Raw genomic sequence first — 21,021 nt, 5'->3', positions numbered from 1 at the left:
GGCATAATAATTCATGACATTGACATAACTCCTTAATCTGGTCCTTAATAATTAATGATAATCAATAGTATTGTTCTTGAATTTGTCCATCGTGATCATTTTAGTTTTTTCGTGAAAAATCTGTCCATTACTCTGTTAGTGTGATGATATAGCGCCACATGAGTCTCACAAATACAATCATATAACGACATGTGGATTAACTTTAAAAACTATTTTTATATTTAAAACTAAAAATGATATTAGTAAGAAAAAAGACGTTGAAAGCACGATTGAAATTCTACCACTCCCACTTGCGGTAACCGTGGTAGCGCTCAATGTCGGTGATGAGGGGGTCGAAGGGGATAGGGTTGTGGTGGTGGAGTGTAGAAGCGAAGGTGAGTTGGATCAAAGTTTGAGGCAATGGTAGCTAAAAAGTCTTTAATTTATTTAATTTTTAAATTTTAGGATATTTGTGTCTATTTAAGTGAAATTTTGGATATATTTGAAAGTTTTTATAAAAAGTGACATTTTTGAAATCAAGGGTTAATTTTTGGGTATATTTGATAAATACTCGAAAAAAAGTGAAAAAAGCTAAAGAAAAGAAGCCACTAGCAAATTATGACCGTTAGCCTCACACTTATCCTGTTCCGCATCCCACAGCATTCCCTGCCCCCATGTTTTCGAATTTTAGAACTCCAAAACAACTTTGTAGCCGTTGAAGTTGGAAAGCTCCGTCTGTAGCACCACCAACCACCAAGGTTAAGGCGGAGAAAGAAGAAGCAGCAGCAGCGTCGTTTACTCTCTAATCTCTACGATCCTCCTTTTATTTTTTTATTTTTATTTCCGTGTCCAAATTTTGTTGCCTGGTTCAGATTTTCGGAGCTCAATTTCGGAAACAATGAAAGGGGTGAAAGGGAAGTTGATGATGAAGTTGAAGTCAATCGGACCGATTGGACCGATTGGAATTGGGTACCTGAAACCCCAAGATCGAGTTCTTCAGGTAAATGCATCGGATGGGTACGCGGATTCAAATCTCAACATTCAGACCCATAATTTGATTTCGGAAGAAACGAAGCAGAAGAAGAAGATCAAACAGTTAGAGAAGAATGTGACGGAGAAAGAGCCTGACATCATCGACGTCACCGAGCTTATGAGAGACCTCGAAGATGAAGAAGAGTCAGAGCAGGATGGTGATGATATCGATGTCGACGACAAGGAAAACGTTAGGCCTAAAATGGTGGCAAAACACCCTGTAGAGTGCAGCAAAAGTAGGGTTAAAACGGAGTCAAATTTGGAGGAAAACAGAGCTTCTGAAGCTTCAGAGAATCGTAGACAGACCCCCTTGTCGGAGATTGACATCTCATCTTTTCGGAGACCGGACTTAAACTCCGGTAGCCTCTTCGACCCGGACCTACTAGCAGCCTTTCAGCAAGCAGTGATGGAATATACGAGGTTGAGCGAGGAAGAGAAAAGTGCAAGGAGAAGCGAAAAAGAAGATATTGAATCCAATTTTGTAGAAGCGCCAGATCCCGAGCCAGAGCTAGAGCCAACACTGCCTTCAAATGAAGACGCTCTATTAGGCTTTGAAGAAAAGTGTCCGCCTGGTAGTTTCGATTCATCGGTAGTTCTCTACACTACAACCCTTCGGGGGATTCGGAAGACTTTTGATGATTGCAACAGCGTTCGATTTCTTTTGGAGAGCTTTCGGGTGGTGTTCTACGAGCGAGATGTGTCAATGCACATGGAATTCAGACAAGAGCTGTGGAAGATTCTGGATTGCAAAGCAGTGCCTCCAAAGCTTTTCATAAAGGGGAGATATATCGGGGGAGCGGAGGAGGTTTTGACGCTTCATGAACAAGGAAAGCTCAAGCCGCTCTTTGAAGGAGTCCCCTTGGATCGGTCCATTGGCCCCTGTGAAGCTTGTGATGGAGTTCGATTTGTGGTTTGCTTCAGATGCAGCGGGAGCTGCAAGCTCATCGCCGATGAGGGGCAGCCGGATAAGTGCCCCGAGTGTAACGAAAATGGGTTGATTATATGCCCCTTGTGTTGCTGAACAAATTCGAATTGTGATTCTCTTGTTGTAATGTAATGTATGTAACTTGAAATTTCTGATTCTTTGTGTTCATTATATTCTTTCGAAATTCTTTTGGCGAAAAGTCGGGATCTGAATAAAAGAAGGTTCTTTGATGATCCATATCTCTTTTTCTAGTAAATTTCTTTCTGTTTGATCCAGAATAACTAACACGAACTAAAAATAGACGGGGAAGGCTGGAATTATCTCTTTCTTTATTTTTATTTCTTTTGGAAGGTTCTTCGTACGTAAACAAAACGAGTGAAGTGACACAAGAGTTTCCGGATAATGTGGTTTACTTCGAAAACTATCAAACTCTCCGGTAATTGAATATGTCAGCACAAGTAACAAACTCCGTTGGACAAAACGAGTCGATCTACTGAGCGTTCTAGAGATAGAATACCAATCAAGGGTTGTGGAAGGTAGAAATATTAACTAGTTTGTTTTCGAGAGTAAGTAAAACAAGTTTTTTCTTTTTTTAGCGAGCCAAAGCATTGTCAGTTGTCTGCAAGGTCGTGATCATATAAAAACCGGGGTACGTTCTTCATTAATCAGTTCTGGGTTATGAGTTTCTGCATCTGCATAATTAATTTCTTTGTAAAGACAGATACCAACTAGCTCGTGGCTTACAAGCCTCGTGGTACTTCTGTTTCCGAGGTCGATTGGAAGACAAATCATATAGAGAAATGGGAAGAGGGACAGTAGAATCGAGAGAGAAGGTGACACTTGCAATAGACAGAGACAAAGGAAGTCAACATGCTATAAAATGGGCTGTTGATAATCTTGTCACCGGAGGCCAACATCTCATCCTGCTCCATGTCAAACAAACAACGCCAGTGGTTTCTGCTGTATCCCAAGGGGAGGAAACTGAATATGTGTACAAAAAACCCGTTGACCCCATAACCAAAGAGCTTTTTCTTCCATTCCGTTCCTTTTGCAGCAAAAAGCTTGTGAGTTGTGCTCCTAACCAATTAGTTTACGTATCATTTTGTTTCTCGATGCAGTTTTTGATCTGCAGGTTGCTTAACTTGATCTTTGCTGCAGATAAAATGCAAAGAAGTCGTGGTTGAGGCTGCCGATGTACCAAAAACCTTGATCAACTATGTTATCTCTAATTCAATTGAGGTTTTGGTACTTGGAGCACCCACAAGAACCGGCTTTTTCAAGTAATCTTTTGCTTTCTTCCCTTCTTTTTTTTGATGTGGTTTCTTACTTTTCATATTTCTTCTTATTCTTATCTAAGTGAGATTTGGTTATGCATGCATGTCCTAATCTAATAACATAACCTATCAAAGAAACAATGAGTCATTCCCTAAATAGGGTTTACGTTCCTATCACCGCGATTAAAAATTTGTATTGTCCATTTGATAATCGTTTAGGTATCTGATTATCATTGTCATCGTTCTCGTGTTCATTAACACTATGTATGTTCGCCTATTTATAGTTATCTAACAATAAGATAAGAATTTGGATGAGTAAAAATTTTCAATTCGACTAATTTTGGAAAATAAATCTTTGACTGAGTGAACCAAGATAGTTTAAACAACATTACTGATGATCTTAATGTCGTCCACTCTTTGCTCGAAAGCAACAGATCATTCAAAACAACAACAGACGTCCCAAGCTCTGTGTTAAAAGGGATACCAGATTTCTGCACTCTCTATGTCATTGGGAAAGGAAAGATCTCATATGTGCAAACTGCTACCACAGCACCACCCCAAAAAGCACATAACCAAATTCAAAAACATTCCAGCAGAATTTCGGAAAATGGTGAACAATCCATGCGTAAGCAGCATCCCAGGGGTAAATTTGTTTCTGTTATTCTACAACTGATCAAGTTATTTCCCCACTCGTTCGATGGCAGGATTTTTCTCATTACTCACTCAAGTTTCTTTGATTAATACAGCATTGGAGAGGAGGACGCACTCTTCACCCCCTCGCCAGCTGATGCATCATGACACTGATGAAATCAAGTAATTAACCTCTCACACACACTTTGATTCTGTGAGACAATAATAAGTATGCTGATCGCTGATACAATAATTGATGAGGATACTGACCTAATAAAAATGATGCAGATCACCATTCACAAGAGGACGATCTTCAATGAACCACTCATACGACCTCTCACCAGAGAGTAGTGATATATCATTTGTGAGCAGCGAAAGGCCAAGCATTGATCACATGTTTCCTTCCTCGTACAATAGTGTATCATCAGAAATGAGCTCCCGACAATCAATGGGCTCGGAGTTTGACAGCATAAGCTCTGCGTCATCTTACTCTAGACACCAATATATTGACATGAGCGCCTCACCATATGGATTCTCAACATCCTCATCAGAAAGTGGAAGATCATGGTCATCGTCACAAAACACGGTAAGACAAGACAATTCCCACCATAAGTAAACTGGAAATAGCAGACAAGTTGCTAGTTTAGATTATACAAATAGCAGCATTCGATTTAACTAATTTTGAGCGAGTTTGAGACTGTACGTAGAGATGGTTGAGAGTATTAATACGTAGTTTTTCCTTGAAAATAAAAGGATGAAGTGGAAGTTGAGATGAGGAGGCTCCAGCTAGAGCTCAAGCAAACAATGGACATGTATAACGCGGCCTGCAAGGAGGCAGTCGCATCAAAACATACGGTATGATGTGGAAGTGAAATCTTATTTGAGCATATAATATAGAAAGACAACTAATTCTAACATGCATGAATTGTAATAACATACCGTGATATATAGGCAAACCGATTGAAATCGGAAGAACAACAACGATTACATGAGGCACGAATAGCAGAGGAAGCTGCATTGGCACAAATAGAGAATGAGAAAGCGAAATGTAAGGCAGCCATTCAGGCGGCAGCGGCAGCTCAAATGATTGCTGAACTGGAATCCCAAAAAAGGAGGCTTGCAGAAATGACAATTCTTGAACAAGCTGAAGAGAAGAAGGGAACAGAAGCAACGGCATACAGTTTCAGGTACAGGAAATATACAATTGAGGAGATTGAAGTAGCAACAAATAAATTTTCACAAGATCGCAAGATTGGAGAAGGAGGCTATGGACCAGTGTACTGGGGAGAACTGGATCACACACAAGTAGCAATCAAAATTCTACGTCCAGATGCAGCGCACGGACGTTCACAGTTCCAACAAGAGGTTTGTGACTTTTTACATAAATACATGATACAGTTTTCAAGCACAATTAGTATACAGCTGCTTTGGTACCAATTTAGGATGTGAGCATCGAATTCTAAACCAACTGGTGATAGGAGAGAGAGCCCTAAGATCACTTAAACAACTAAGGCAAAGCTCCTTTTTTCAATAATGTGGGACAACTCTCAACGCTGACAACTCTTTGACAATGCAGATCGAAGTATTGAGCTGCATTCGACATCCAAACATGGTGCTCCTTCTTGGAGCCTGCCCAGAGTATGGTTGTCTGGTCTATGAGTACATGGCTAAGGGGAGCTTAGAAGACTGTCTCTTCCAGCAAGGTAACAGTAAGACCCCGGCTATTCCTTGGCAGCTCAGGTTCCGAATTGCTGCAGAAATTGGCACTGCGCTTTTGTTCCTTCACCAGACGAAGCCAGAACCAATTGTACACCGTGACCTAAAACCTGGAAACATTTTGCTAGACCATAACTATGTGAGCAAGATTAGTGATGTAGGTCTAGCCAGGCTTGTCCCTCCATCTGTACAAGACTCTGTCACTCAGTACCGAATGACATCAACAGCTGGAACCTTCTGTTATATCGACCCAGAGTATCAACAAACTGGCATGCTTGGAACAAAGTCTGATGTCTACTCACTCGGGGTCATGTTTCTACAACTAATAACAGCGAAATCACCAATGGGTTTGACACATCATGTCGAGCGGGCTTTGGAGCTAGGGACCTTTGCTGAGTTGCTAGACCCTGCTGTTCCTGACTGGCCAGTGGAGGAAGCCACCAACTTTGCCAAGTTAGCCTTACAATGTACTGAAATGAGGCGGAAAGACAGACCCGATCTTGGGAAGGTTGTGCTACCTGAGCTTAACAGATTGAGAGCATTAGCCGAAGATAGCATGCCCGGTGCTGGTGCTGGTGGAGTATACTCACAAAGACATGGCCAAAGCTCGATGTCCTCATGTGATCAAGTGAGTTGTTTAACATAAATATTCTAGCTAAGCAAGAAATATTGTACTTAAACAGTCACTGCACACATAGATGATCCTCTGTCCGAATTCTTTGGATATTTTCCTTGAATTCAATTTAATCTTCCGTCTTATGATGTTTAGGATGTGCTAAGCGACGTCCATCTACCACTATCTGGGTACGAGAACTAAAGGAGCCAGTCAAGCACATCTTGAAATGCAGGAAGGAGATTATAGAATCCCATCTTCAGACTTCAGGCACTATACACGGAACAAGTGAATGCACTGAGGAGTTTATGATTCAGAAGCAAGGGTTAAGTTGATAAATCAAGTAGTGGCAGCATAATTATCTCCTATATATAGTAGAGATTTATTTATTTATTTCATTCTTTAATGCATTAATTAAGAACGATCCACTCAAATGCCTCACAAGTGTAATCATCTGTTCTTCTTTCCTCTTTTGTTCGAAGCTCAAGTGCAATCCTCTAATGAAATCATATCCATACTAAACGTAAATCTTCACTTGTATGGGATTTTTTATTCAGAGAAGGAAGAGAGGGAAACCCACTTATACTGGTCTACTCGTAACTGTGGTATCGCTGTTCGCTTGTAGGTGAAATGTCTTACGTTCAACTCTTATAATGGTGATTATTGGAATCATTTCAATTCCTAGCTTCTTCTATAGTAGCTAACACATGAACTTCCGAAAAGTATGGGTTCTACCTTGAAATTCGTAATCATATACCAGAAAGTCAGAAATTAGATCAACTAGGAGGACTAGCTGATCTCGTTCCGATTCTTTCTCTCTTTCCTTGTTTATGACTTGCGTCATTCCAAGTAAGTAAACAGTCACTAATATATTTGGTTGTATTTATTTACTACGCCCACGGCTATGCATATAAAAATGAAATTATAAGCGCATCTTAGCATCCACAACAAATTTGCAGTTGTTTAGTAAACAAAACATAATTACGAATTTGGCAATGCATTCTCTTCTTCTTGACACTCAGAAAATATTGGGAAAAGGAAAAATCCAAAGCCAAAGGCATACTGTAGGCAATTAAGTTGCCTCCATCTCCATGGCCAAAACAACCACTGCACATGATGCTCTCACAAAACTTGTACTGCAAGAAACATGGCCCTGTTATGAAACTACGGTTGGAAAACTTGGGGTCTAATTGCTATATTAAATCACATAAAAATTTAAGAAATAATTCATGCATATATATATATATATATATAATGCATGCACATGAGTAACCAATGTTAAATGAATATGATATAATGGATTAGAAAAACCTAGAAAATACGATCGAGGCAAGTGTTGGACACTTTGTCCTTAAGACAAGTCTACGCCCCACTATGGTGCTCATGGTTGATCAGAGCATGTCTCCCAAGATACAACAACCACGTCCTTGTAATAGTAGCACTCCAAATCACAAGGCTCCATAAACCATGATTGTGTTGAAAACTCTCACATATGGACTCTATGAGACTCTCTAATATTTAACGCACTCTATGTATGATTCTATAAACAATGAAAAGTTATTTTGTGATTATAGGGGGCTTCGCTATTTATAGAATGTGAGATACTTCTTTGGAAAGCATTCATGAAGAGTCAAAAGTTGTCACTCTTTATTTGAGTAGACACATCTTTCTACCAAAAGGCTCCACTTCTAATTTCCATTCAATTAATAAATTTAATATAATAATAATATTATTAAAATTTCCAACAACTACAACTGGGTGATTATTTCATCATCGGAAGCAGCCCAAGAGGTGTTGAAGACGAACGAGGAGATCAGTTTCACACATAGATCGACCTCAAGTCAAGTGTATGTATATGCCGCTCAAATAATCGCATATGACCACTAATTCAAGCATTGTGTTCTCCCCCTACATTCAATGGAGACAACTACGAAAGATATGGAACCTTATCGAAGTAGGATACCAAACTGGTCCTAAAATTCTTGACCTTATCGAAGTAGGATACCAAACTGGCCCTAAAATTCTTGAATTAATGCCTGCATTGCATACAAATTCGCAAAAGCTTGCATTCGTATCTTTCAGATTTTAGGCCAATTGCGATGTGTTCAGATTTAAGATAAAGGAGAAAAGAAACCACCACTTCAAAATACTCTTTACATATATATTTACTTGTTGTACAAGTAAGTACGATTAAGGTCCGCACACTCCTGTTTAATTATTTATGTCGCTTGATGCTCCTTTGATTTATTCAATCGAAGACTCGAAATAAACCTATGGGGAGAAAACAGGTGTGCAGTATTCACTTCCAATAACTAATTGCAACTTCATATTTTCAGGACATTTTCTCTGCTGCAGGCTGTGAAAGTTGACCAGCAACGAAATTGGCAATCTCAGAGCTGCTAAAAATCCCTATTTAATGGAGAAGTCACAATCAGAGGCACGACAACCGTTAAAAGGAAAGGACAAAATCGAAGAGCTTGAATACTTCTACTTGAAATTAGTCATCAAGGAAACTTTTCGATTACACCCCGCACATGCAGTCGGTCCTGTCATCCCAAGACTAGCAAGGGCCAAAGTCATCATCAATGCTTATGCAATAGGGAGAGATTCAAAACTTTGGGCTGATCATCCTGAAAACGCTTTCAAAACCATGGACTTTAAAGGAAACAATTTTGAATTGCTTCCGTTTCCATTTGGTGCAGGCAGGAGACTCTGTCGAGGAATATCATTCGAACTGCCACTGCCCACATTGAACTTGGATTTGCTCAAATATTTGTACCACCTCGACTGGAAACTTGCCAATGGGATGAAACTAGAAGCCCTCAATCATGATGACTGAGAATTTCGGAATAACAACTAGAAGAAAGACCAATCTGCATTTGGTCATCACTACACTTTCCTTTCCGCAAATGAGATCCAGTAAATAATATATAGGTTTTGCTATTGCACTAAACTCTGGTTTTGGTGCAATCTTATTGAAGAAAAGGTGGTGAACTTCTAATCTAAGCTTATCCACCTTTTCTTCCATTAGAAGAACCAGAGTTGGACTGAAGCTTTCATTTCTTTGTGGGATCTATTTCATCAAGGGATCGAAAAATATTTATGACATGTACCAAACGTTGGGGTAAAGCCCTTCATGTTAAGGTTCTTGAACATGAGGATTTATTGTTGATAAACAAAGAAATAATGTGGTATGAGTTCTCTATTTTGAGTTCTCTATTTACATTGTATTGCTACTAGAGATGGACAATTGAATCCCGAAAAGAAGGGGGAGGGGGAAGTCATTATACAACGGTCAATGCCATGGCCATTGCTGGTGCATCAGCTGCTGTTTCACTTACTGAAACTTCACCCGGGGACAGCAACAGCTTGGTATAGTGGAATTCAATTTGTAGCCGGTGATGGAGAGGTATTGATGTCATCAAACCCCTCTTAAGATCCGCGAGCAATCCCCTTATCGGGATAGCAGCAAGAAAGCTCTTAATATACTCTTTACAACAGTCTTTTCCTTTCCACACAATCTCCTCTTCTCCATCTCCGTCTTTCGAATCTTTCTGGCTCACTACAATTGCCCCTTTGGCTTTTGTTTCCTTGGAGTTGTTCGGTTGTAATTGATCGCTCTTTTTCTCATCTGATGTTTTATTACCGCTTGGTAATCTTTGGATCACGGTGTCTTTGTCAAATTTGAGGATATAAGCGTGGTTGCAGCCTTCATACAGCCTCTCCCCCAACGTATCAATTATGTAAAAAGCATGCTGCTCTACCCTTAGGACAAAGAAATGGTCATTCCAACTCACAATGTAGACTAACGGTTCGCTGTCCCATGCACATTCTGATGCAGAACGGCCGATCTCATCCCATATACTATCGAAGGACATGGCACCATCAAGGAAGTCGAAATCCTTATTTTCTAGTCCCTCAGGATGGAAGAATCCTACGAAAGATTTCTCCGGAACTAGAGAAAGAGGACGAACTTTAGATTGAACAATGGTGTCAAGATCAAAGTGCTTGTCAGGGAAATGCTCTATGTAGGCCTCGTTATTGCAGAGAGCTCTCCACTCTGATGATCCATCTCTAATCAGGCTGTCGAATTCAGACTTGATAGGCATCTCATCCTGGTTGGATTTCAACCAATCTGCAATGACTGCAACCAAGGCCGTGCACGCACTTTCTCCAGCAGCACGTTCACTCCTTTGATCAATTGAAGCAAAAAATACTTGGGTGTGAAGCCTCATATTTCCATCACGGCTTATCACTTCCTTTTGCTGCCAAGTTCCCACATAAAAACTATCATCCCCAAATTCAGATACTGAACCCTCTGTTTCATGAGACTTTTCAGGATAGAAAGAAGAAACAAAAGGTTTCAGAAAAAGGATACGAAAATAGCGAATACAAAAACTGGACATTTTAAAAAACAACAGGGAGAAGTTGAACATGTACCCCAAAACTGGACTCATCGGAGGAGCTAAGCTGCCTGCGATCAAAGTCAATATCATCGCCACCCTCTTCTCCATAATGTTTCTTCAGAAGAGGCTCCTCTTTGGCTTTCGGAGATCTGAAGCTCAATTTCCTCTTCCTCCAAGGTAGGATGCTTCCCATTGAACTCCGCCAGAAGGTTGGCCTGTGGACTGGTGCACTAGAATTCTCAACATGCAAGCCGCCTGCTAATTTATGGTTGCTATAGTGGATCCAAAAATCATCCTCATTGTCAATGTTAGTATTGGAGTAAAACAATGCTCCAGCATAGTTTGCATATGCTATAGTTTTGTAGCTGATTGACCGCCTGACACTAGAATCGTCCTTACTGCAATCTGATTCCTCTCCAGCATCATCATCAAGTGAACTTGTGTCAAATGGATAATTGGACGAAGCATCCTCACTTCGATTGGAACTCCTGCTATCAGTGCTACCTTCCTCGCAGCATGCCTTGTTTGATTTACCAAATGAAACATAATTGGTTAGGATTTTCACCTTTCTCAGCCCTGCTTTAAGAGCAGAAAACTCGTCTTTTTGTGCGGAAATAGCTTCATCAGAATGCGGGGATCCCCGCATTGTCTCTGAGAGTTGTTGAGTGGCTCTCAGTTCCAATAATCTGAGTGAGATCTGTAATTATTGTGGAGGAACTTTGCATAAGATGAAATATTCAAATTCAGAAAAGAGAACTTGAGCACAACCCGAAAAAGTGACACAAGAAAACCAGATGAAGAATAAAATAGTCTAATGCACACATAGGCAGTAGTACATACAGACAGTGATGGGATAGTCTCTGAAACCCCAGTAGCGACATTAACAGGAATGTTGAGCCCGAATTCCTTTCCGACAGACGCTGCTAAAGCATATTCCGCGAGGTTCAGTGATGCAGTTCCAAAGACACTGACTCTGTTTCTCACTCCTTTGTTTTCAGCCTGATTCATTAAACCGAAAAAAAAAAAATTCACAACATCGATGAGGCCACAGTTCATGAGAAAACTTGACAAAAGATGGAAGCACTAAAATAAAAAACCGTAATTGGAAAATTAACCATTGAAAGAAAGCTAAGTCTATGGAAACCGGTACGTATACGAGGTTCTCAATATTCAAATAATGTCTTCATCATTATGTTCCAATATTCTGGAGAAAACAAGTTCAAAACTTATAAGCATATTCTTATTTCAATTAGATTCTATTCTCTAAATTCAATTAACCCACAAAATACACATAAGGTAGCATAACAGGTTTGAACTAGTCTTGTATGTAAAGACGACGACTATTTGACAGAGAAGGAAGAAAGAAGTAAAATCAGATTACTACTTGTCAACTTGATTAGTACACTACGTAGCTAGCTAGTACTTTTCCTGCTCACATCATACCGGCAGTGAAATCTTGAATCGGTACTTTGTCATGTTGGTTTGGTAACTAAAACGAATATTCTTGTATTGATCTTGTTGTGCCGACTTCGCCTTCGTTTTTTAGATTGTTTTTCGGGGATTGATGGATGGATAGTTTACTAAATCATTCTCAGCAAAGAAAAGTAGGGTGCTTAGGACTCAATATGCAGGCTCAAATTTCATACAAAATAAGCAATTCTACGAATTCCCCTCTTCGTAAATTAGAGGAGATTAGAATATAGTTCAAGTCAAAACCGAAGCGAAGAGAAATAAAACTTTCATTTCTTCTGTCACCAATAGTCAACCGATCAATCTAAAGTATATGGAGAAACAGAGAAACTGGAAAAAAAAAAATAATATCATCAATCCTCGTAACAAAAGCAAAAAAAAGTTGAGAGGAAGAGAGACTGACTGACATTGAAGAGCACTGTAAATGCAAGCTCCCATGGAAAAAACAGAGGCTCACCCTCCTCCTTGTAACCCGAAAAACGACAGACACTCGTAAACTCCTCATCCCACTCGACCACCCCATCATCGCCAATTCCACCTTCTTTGGTGAAATTCCTCTTGACAGGAGGCGCAGAGCCGAGTCTCCAGGACTTCTTCTGACCCTTCCACTTAACCTCCACCACCAACGCTCTTCTCTCCTCCTCCACCTCGTCCTCCAATTCCAACCCCTGTAGCCTCCGCACAACAACCACTACAGTATATTTCTTGGTGGCAACCTCTGCTGCAGGCCATGGTGGCCACCTCATCATCTTCTTCACCACCATTGTCCTTGGATGTCAATATTACCAAACTCGGCTGATTGAAACTGAAATTTCAAGATATGGGTAATCAAGATTGAATTCAAATATCCGGTACTGGATCATTATAATTAGAATATAACCTGCCGTGCCGTTTGTAGAATGGACACAAAAACTTTTGAGAGAGAGAGAGAGAGAGAGAGAGAGAGATGCCTGTTTCCCGACGGCAGCCAAAAATACACATACATGACGCACCTAAGAACCAACGTCTCTTTTTCTGTTTTTAGTTACAAGTGGAATTTGCAAACGAGTCCTTGCACTTGCGCATATTTCTACTCTCACCCCGTTATTATTTGTTTGCCTCCAATTTAGCTAATTCTTTTGCACTTAGTGGCATTCCTAGAATCTCTGGATTCTAAATCTTTGGAGATTCTCTAAATCTGTAAAGATTCTCATAAAAATTGTTTCTTTATTTATTTATTTTTAATATAGGAGGTATCCAATTAGATATTGAGCATTCTTGTGAGTTCGTTTAAGGTTCCAAACATTGGTCGCTTCACTAGACCAACACCTTAAGGTTAAAAACACAATCGTTAAAATTATTTCTCAAATTTCACAGGCTGCACCTTCATACACTATATATATATAGGGTTGGGATCGGAAACATGCGCTTTGGACACATATTTTGACAACTATTTTGTGAGCTCCCCTTCATAAGGTATTTCAACGATTCGAACCGTCTATATTTTAATACATCATTCATAGAGCATCTTTAAAAAAAAAAAATTAGACAAATTTAAAATCATTAAGACATTCTTTTTATAGTAAAGAAAATGAACTAATATGGTTCTATAAAAGAACATTAAATTTAATCTAATGGTCAATATTGGCAAGCATAATCTTTTAGAGAAGACCTAAAAGGTAGACCGTAGACGATTCAAATTGTTAAATATATTACGAAGTGAGTCGCACAAAAAGATGTGTGTCAAAATCGATGTCAATAGCATGTCTCCTAATCCTAAACCATACATATATTATATTTACTATTACCTTAACTCACATTGGATCATCTCTAAATGAGATGTCAAATATGTCAAATATGATTAAAAGACATTCAGGTGTTCTTTAATGGATATTTCAAATATGATGTGGCACTTGAGTCATTTGACTCCTTGCTTTCTAGCTGTTTTGTTTTTGTTTTTTTTTAACAGCAAACAAAGGAGTCAAATATTTTTAATTTAATTTTTTAATTCATGTTCTCATTAATAACCAATAGAATAAAAACTAAAATTAATTTTGATTATTTTTAATTTGTTAATGTAACACTGGGCCCAATAAAATAATAAAATACATATTTGACACATTGTAAAAAAGGGGATTAGCACTTATATTCAATTTATCACATCAGCCATCAAATATAATTTTGACCTATTATTTTTGACATCTCATTTGAAAATACTCTTAGATACATTTAAGAATGAAGTGGGTATGAATAAAGGAAAAAAAAAAACTAATGAAAAAAAATTGAAAACTTTGAGTTTTAACAATAAGAACAAAATAAAGAATAAAATAAATAGTATCAAATTGACTTTTTAGTTTAAAAATGTAATTTTTCGTTAAAATGAACAGTACCAGAAACTTTTCAATAAAGTTCTCAAAAAAAAAAAATAAATAAAGAAAGAGACAAAGACAGAAGTGGGTCCCACTTCATGTCCTATCAACCTTTTAACAACGACGATCCTCGTATTTACGCACCCTGCACTCACCGTTTTATTATTTTAATATTTGTTTGCTCCTCCATCTCTGTGTCATCGAAAGAGTAAACAAATAGTAAAAGTTGAAAAAGTGTGTGAAGGGGAAATTAGGGAGCATGAAAATCACCACCCAAATAAAAACATTTTAGAAAATATGACTTAAGGTACCACCACAATACAAATCAAGAGATTTGTTCCCACAAAAAAAAAAAAATAAACACTAAAAATTTTATTTCGGAACAGGTCTCACCAAAATACTAATCAACTGACAAACATGGTGGCAACGACATATGCAAATGCAAACAAACATGAATTAGATTCTGAACAAGGGAAAATGAATTTGATACAGTTATAACATATATATTAGCAGGTCCCGTACAAAACTAGCGCCGAAGAACTTGATCTGTACTAATTAAACCGTAAATGGACAATTAGCGTTGAGATCGAACCAGCACTGAAACTGCTAGAATCCACTTCCGTTTTTCTTTCCTAAACAAACATTTGTCTTGGTCTCCCAATGAAACTAAGAATCCTTAACCTTCTTGTTTTCATTAATGAATGTTCCCACTGATTTGAACCATCGCAAAAGATTACGATGATCTTTGACATAAAGCCATGCTCGAAGAAATGGAAAGAGACTTTCGCTCACACCCCGCTCTTCTAGGTAATTGTGGAATGCATCCCTCATTGTTTCATCAAGATCTCTGTCAGTTCGAGAACAATTCAACCCAAATATACATCAGTTTTTCATGCATAAAACAGAGCACACGACAGATTTAATTTCTAAAAAGCCAAAAAAAAAGTTTACAAAAAAGAAGAAAGAAATTCAGCAACTCAGACCCATTACAGAGCAGCAAGGAGGGATACATCATTTCCAGCAAAATCATATGGCAATGACACACTACCAAAAGTATATAAACAATATAATATAGGTTAGAATCGTTGGAGCAAAAGCATATGGCAATGACACACTACCAAAAGTATATAAACGATATAATAGGTTAGAATCGTTGGAGCAAAAGCACATGGCAATGACACACTATCAAAAGTATATAAACGATATAATATAGGTTAGAATTGTTGGATACTAATCCACAGTGAAAGAAGCTGTTAAACATATATGCTTAGGGAAATGATTTTCACGCACTCTTATTTTTTCTTGCCACTGGACTGAACGAAACAAATGAGAATCAAGGGCTAAATCACTTCCAATATGCTTAAGGACTAAACTCGAGCCAACATAACTTTCAACATGAATTACAAGTTTACAACCAGAGACAACAACTATCCACTCGCAAAAATATAGTCATCGTTGAGCTAGAGAGGTTTCCAAGATCAGCAATATTAATGTATTAATAACAGATTTAATATATTCTTGTTTATTTTGTTGAGAAAACAAAATTTATGTTTTCTATACACTGATTATTGAAATGAATAAATCTATGATATTCTCTTGTTCTATTTTATTTCTTTTTATTCTTTCAGTGTATCTATCTATATCAAATTTCAATGGTCACAGTTTTTAACATATTGATACTACTTCGAATCCAAAACTTTCGCTTCTCAATTAAAAGGGAATAGAGGAGAGATTCACAGACAAAATCATAAAGTCATCCTGCCCAGTGTGGAAGGAAAGCATATCTATATTTCAAAATTAGCATCAATAGTGGGTGGCCTGCTTTTACAGAACATAACCAAAAGAGACGGCTTCTCTTGAGTATGCGTACATAAGATCCAAATGGACATTTTTTTTCTTTCTGGAAAAAGATGGGGAAATTTAAAGTACGCTTGCTAGCAAGCAACACCAAAATAGTTCGTTCTTGCTGAGAACTGAAACTTGCTTCTGTAAATATCGCTTACATAAATTTCTACATGCATTAATTACAGGACCAGTTGGTCTTCTTATTAGGCAGTTACCACGTAATTGAAAAAACATTGTCGTTATAAAGGCTACTGAATACACAATTTTATGCTTTTTTTTTTATTTTAAGCAAAGCCACATCCACATCCTATCAAACAAAAGATATAGAACAAGAAACCCAAGTAACTGAGTAAGATTCTTACAAAGTCTGGCTCCTAGTTCCATTTTATACCAAGTTCAAGCATGTAAGGTTGACAATTCCGGCCCCGATTAGAAACTAATCATGTCAACAAATGTATATTCTATCAACTTATCATTCAAATATCACAATTCTCTTAAATACCATGAGACGGAAGACCATTCATTCAGACTAACCTAATCGCCCGATTAATTAAAAATCCCAAACTTGCTAGCAAAAGAACATTACCCACAACAAAATCGTAGTTACTCTCGAGTTTTCAAGACAATTTGCCGAGTTTGTTTCTCTTTTAGACCCAAATGCAACCACAAACAATGACATATATTGCAAATTGTACCAAAACCCCAAACCCTAAACCCTAACTAGCAAATTGCCAATTTTGATTTTATTAAAAAAAAGGAGGAAGGAGAAGAGATCTTACTCAAAAACAGGGCCATTATACGTGGAAAGAACATCACGAGAGCTCGATAAATCGGCGATTTTGCGCAATGAGACAGAGTGAATTCCCAATGCATCCGGATACAGGGCACAAAGAAAATGTAGAGACTCTTTCTGCCCGGGCTTTGAAACATCGAGGTGTAGGAACAACTGGTTCGTGTCATCGGCATCGTCGTCTTCTCCGCCATCTCCAGGAATAATATTTGCCATTCGCATCACCGATATGGTGATCTCCTCCCGGCCGAAAATCCGCTTGAGCGCGGGGCCGTTGCCGTCGAGCGAGCCCTGGACGACTGTGAAGGGCGAGGGAGGGTTGATTTTTGGGGGAGGGTTCATTTTCTGGACATCGAGATAGTGTTCCTTGAGGGAGCGCAGGATAACGGAGTCGACGGCGGCGGAGGGGGATGCGGTGGTTGAGTGGGGGCGTGCTATCGTGCGCCATGGGTGGTGAAGTGCGCCGAAGCGTGTTGCTGCTGCTGCTGTTGCTATGGCTTTCCTCCACATTTTGGTCTGTGATTTCTGCACTGCTCCCACCGTGGCGGTGCCGGGTTCTTCTTCTCCTAAACCCTTAAGCGGCGTTTCTCCAAAGTTCGAAACCCTTTGCCCTTCCCTTTCTTTACAATGAACTAGAATTACATAAATGCCCTTTTAATAAACAGTTTCTAGACATAAAAACAAGGCGGCATATTTGTCAATTTGCCCATAAATCCATATAGAACTATTAATTTCTCTCTTAAACTTTGGTTTTACTTTATTACTCTTTAAATTTTTGTACTTAGCTAATTTTCACATTGGACTTTTAATTTTAGCCGATTATTCCTTAAACTATTATAAATAACCAATTTTTCCTCTGACATTAGATTTAAAAAATTTCATCCAATTTTCTATCAATTTTGATTACATGGACAACACATGATAACTGTATGGGGGCAAAAAAAATAGAACATTGGATGAAAATTTTTAAATCTAATGCTAGTGGGGGAGATTGGCAATTTAAATTTTTTAAGGGGTTTAGGGGAAAAATTGGCTAGTTACAAAAATTCAGAAGATAATTAGCTAAAATTAAAATTCATAAGAAAAATTACCAACTCTATACAAGTTCATGAGGTAAGCCTACAGACACCTCTAAAATAAAAAACGCATGACTTGCAAAGGAAATTGTTTGGTTAATAAAACGCCAACGCATATTTGGAGCCCAACATGAGCTCCAATTTTCCTTCAAAACCCGTTTGGACAAGAAAAAACTCCAGTGGTGGCTTTGAAGTAAGATCCTTGCGTTGACCCTTGGCCGAACCCGAACTGCCGTGCCGTTGCTGGATGGTTCCGATTTTGATTCGATGGTAGACGAGATGAAAAGAAAAGGAGCACTTCAAATGATGACCTACATATAAGCATTGAGGTTATCTGTAATAAGTTATTATGTCAGTTTATGATCTGTTTTTAGCAGATAGGATGACTCAGAAACGCTTTTGGTTACATTAGGATTTGTTTACCAGCTAGATAGCAAGTTTATAATCTCGTTGGAGGTCGATGCAATGATTCAACACTTAGCTTGGGTTTGGATGTACCACAGAACATATGCTATCAACAAATGATTGCGTTATCTCTAACTAGCCTATCCACATACGTCCATTAATGCGAGTCGATGTTGTGTGCGTTTTGATTGCTGCGAATGTTTTTAATCAAACTGCTCTCCAGTTTAGTGTTCATCTGGTTTTTGTGTTTCTTTGAACTAGTGTGTTCTGCCACCTGATTCACAGTCGCCATTGTACTGTCTGGGAGAGTTGCCCAATGCTTTCCAGATGAACTATTTTGTTCTGTAGAGAAATAGTTTTAGCAAAAAGCTTTTCCTTCCCCAATTTCCAAGTGTTTGGAAGAAAAATGGCAACAGAAATACATTGCTGCTTGCTTGGTCACTTTGCTATTTGTTTGAAACTTGGAATATGTTACAAATGGAAACACATTGATAACTTAATAACTTAATATTGCAGGTTATGGTGTGTGGGGGTGTTTCTTACAAATTTAGTCTCTTTTTTTAAGATACTTGGTAAACCCTTATTCCAAACACAACATCAACGTTAGAAGAGGTCTTAAATTCTCATCTTGACTCTCCTAATGATAAAATAGGGTATATGGCCGGCTGAAAAATTACATGATTGTTTTGTTATTATTATTACAAGTGACTTACTATGTTAAAGGGAAGCGGGGATGGATTGAACTCAAAATGTAGTGGAAAAATTGGATGCAAAAAGTGAATGTGGAGTGAGATGCCACACCAGGCAGCACGCTGAGGTTAGGCATATCTTGGACCCCAATCTGAACATCAATTTTATATTAGCTACCCAACTATGGTAGATGGGAAACCCTACTAACCCGAGGGCTTAAGGGCGCACTTTGTGCGATTTCACCCAAGGTGAACAGACCAAGACCACTATCACCTCACCTGGTTAGGCTTCATGCAGGCAACCAATCACTTTAATGCACTGCTAAGTTACAAGCTCACGCTACTAGGCTCGGCAATATGATAGCGTTATGTAAATCCTTTTAAACATATTTAATATCTCATATCTCTCCGATATGGGACTTTAGCAATTATCTAATAACTACTTTCTCGCTTACCACGTAATGAAATTCAAAATTCAATACAAATTAAGTGATCGATAGAAAAATCTAATATGAATTTCCAGGTGAGACATAGTAGCCTTAAAGATTAAGTGTCTCTCGTTATAATACCAACTCCTACATATTTACTTCGAACAGAAGCCTTGCGACTGAAGGAACAAAAGTACCGATAATACGGTGATTTTGATTTCTTCTGTAAATCGTGATGAGAATGCTTGATCGTCCTCTTCATCAGTGCATCAGCCGTCCCTAGCTTTGTGTAAAACGGTTACGAGTTGTTCTTCCGTTCTCGGGATAAATTCAGCATTTGGAAGATGAAGAGCTATATGATATTCCTTCTCGTCGAACTCGGGCTGTTTTAATGTAAACATGTAAGTCTCAGTAGCTGATCTTGCAAGGATGAGCCCTAGCAATGGAGACCTGCGATTTCACGGGACGTTAAAGAGCGACTTATCATTGGTTAGTCTTTCTCTTAACCTAACCTAAATGAGACTACTGCTACTAATTTTAGGGTTAGAATAATCCAGAACATGTCTTAATTAAACAGAGTAATGTGTATGAACAATCTACCATTTCCAATTATTTAAAAAAAGAGACACTTTGGATGCGGTCCCTAGCTATCAATATTCTTTGATTGAAACCTTGTTAGTTTTTAGTTTTTGATTGAGGTCCCTGACATTAATGTAATAACGTAAGTTACTATATTTTTTTAATTAAAAATTAAAAATTGAAATTTGTAATTGTTTATATTAATGAGATTTTAAATAAAACCCATAATTTATGGGATTAAAAATAATAAAATATAAATTATACTCTCTATTATATTGTGTGTGTGTATACACATATATGTATGGGTACATTAACCAAAATTAACAAAAAAAGTTATTGTACCAAAACATGGATACATTCTCAAATCAACGAAAAAGAATGTACCCATATAAGTTTAAACATGGATTAAAAAATTTGAATGGATTTTATATTAAAAAAAAGGTACATTTTACATATAACAAATTGATATATTTGAGAATGGGTACATTTAAGATTAAAAAAATTGAAAAATTATATGAATGGGTACATTTAAGATTAAAAAATTGAGAATCTTTAAACTAATAGGTACAAACTTAATTTAATTTAATTTTTTATTATTTTGGAAATGTTTGAATTGAAAATTAATTAGAAGTTTAATAGAGGTGTGAGTATTAAACCCTAAATTAATTACTAATTTTTATATTAAAAAATTATATAATAAACAAGTAAATTCATTATCACATTAATGCTAGGGACTTGAATTAAAATTTGAGAACTAATAAGGTCTTAGTCAATGAAAAGTAAAAACTAGGGACCGGATACTAATTTTTCCTTAAA

At 37.9% G+C, this 21,021-nt stretch overlaps 4 protein-coding genes across 7 annotated transcripts; 2 read left to right on the top strand and 2 right to left on the bottom strand.

The window, feature by feature from the left end:
* Positions 1-588: 588 nt before the first annotated feature.
* LOC126584320 (uncharacterized protein At3g28850-like) lies at positions 589-2,173 on the top strand. The gene has a single exon (XM_050248739.1). It carries the CDS (start codon positions 878-880, stop codon positions 2,030-2,032), a length of 1,155 nt encoding a protein of 384 aa, XP_050104696.1. The 5' UTR covers positions 589-877; the 3' UTR covers positions 2,033-2,173.
* Positions 2,174-3,981: 1,808 nt separating this feature from the next.
* Positions 3,982-6,583, top strand: LOC126584295 (U-box domain-containing protein 34-like). Its single transcript, XM_050248728.1, has 6 exons — positions 3,982-4,023; positions 4,129-4,426; positions 4,594-4,695; positions 4,792-5,205; positions 5,417-6,184; positions 6,326-6,583. Exons 1-6 carry the CDS (start codon positions 3,998-4,000, stop codon positions 6,371-6,373), a joined length of 1,656 nt encoding a protein of 551 aa, XP_050104685.1. The 5' UTR covers positions 3,982-3,997; the 3' UTR covers positions 6,374-6,583.
* Positions 6,584-9,290: 2,707 nt separating this feature from the next.
* On the bottom strand, positions 9,291-13,020 carry LOC126584268 (uncharacterized). 4 transcript variants are annotated; one of them, XM_050248715.1, is made up of 5 exons: positions 12,926-13,020; positions 12,453-12,850; positions 11,416-11,574; positions 10,610-11,272; positions 9,291-10,500 (listed from the first exon to the last, which is right to left on the bottom strand). In XM_050248715.1, the coding sequence occupies exons 2-5, from the start codon at positions 12,807-12,809 to the stop codon at positions 9,454-9,456; spliced, it is 2,226 nt and encodes a 741-aa protein (XP_050104672.1). In that variant the 5' UTR covers positions 12,810-12,850; positions 12,926-13,020; the 3' UTR covers positions 9,291-9,453. The 4 variants fall into 4 exon arrangements, with proteins under 4 accessions (XP_050104672.1, XP_050104679.1, XP_050104664.1 ...); XM_050248722.1 differs by lacking the exons at positions 12,453-12,850; positions 12,926-13,020 and adding exons at positions 11,691-11,966; positions 12,012-12,434; XM_050248707.1 differs by having other exon boundaries at positions 12,453-13,014.
* A 1,807-nt stretch (positions 13,021-14,827) lies between these two features.
* Positions 14,828-17,641, bottom strand: LOC126584343 (uncharacterized protein At2g39795, mitochondrial). The gene is made up of 2 exons (XM_050248754.1): positions 17,018-17,641; positions 14,828-15,240 (listed from the first exon to the last, which is right to left on the bottom strand). Exons 1-2 carry the CDS (start codon positions 17,536-17,538, stop codon positions 15,060-15,062), a joined length of 702 nt encoding a protein of 233 aa, XP_050104711.1. The 5' UTR covers positions 17,539-17,641; the 3' UTR covers positions 14,828-15,059.
* Between the last annotated feature and the right edge of the window lie 3,380 nt (positions 17,642-21,021).

The sequence above is a fragment of the Malus sylvestris genome, chromosome 2, assembly GCF_916048215.2.
Source record: "Malus sylvestris chromosome 2, drMalSylv7.2, whole genome shotgun sequence".
Classification (NCBI taxonomy): domain Eukaryota; kingdom Viridiplantae; phylum Streptophyta; class Magnoliopsida; order Rosales; family Rosaceae; genus Malus; species Malus sylvestris.
Note: the sequence above shows the minus strand (reverse complement) of the source record. Positions and strands in the feature narration are given on the sequence as shown.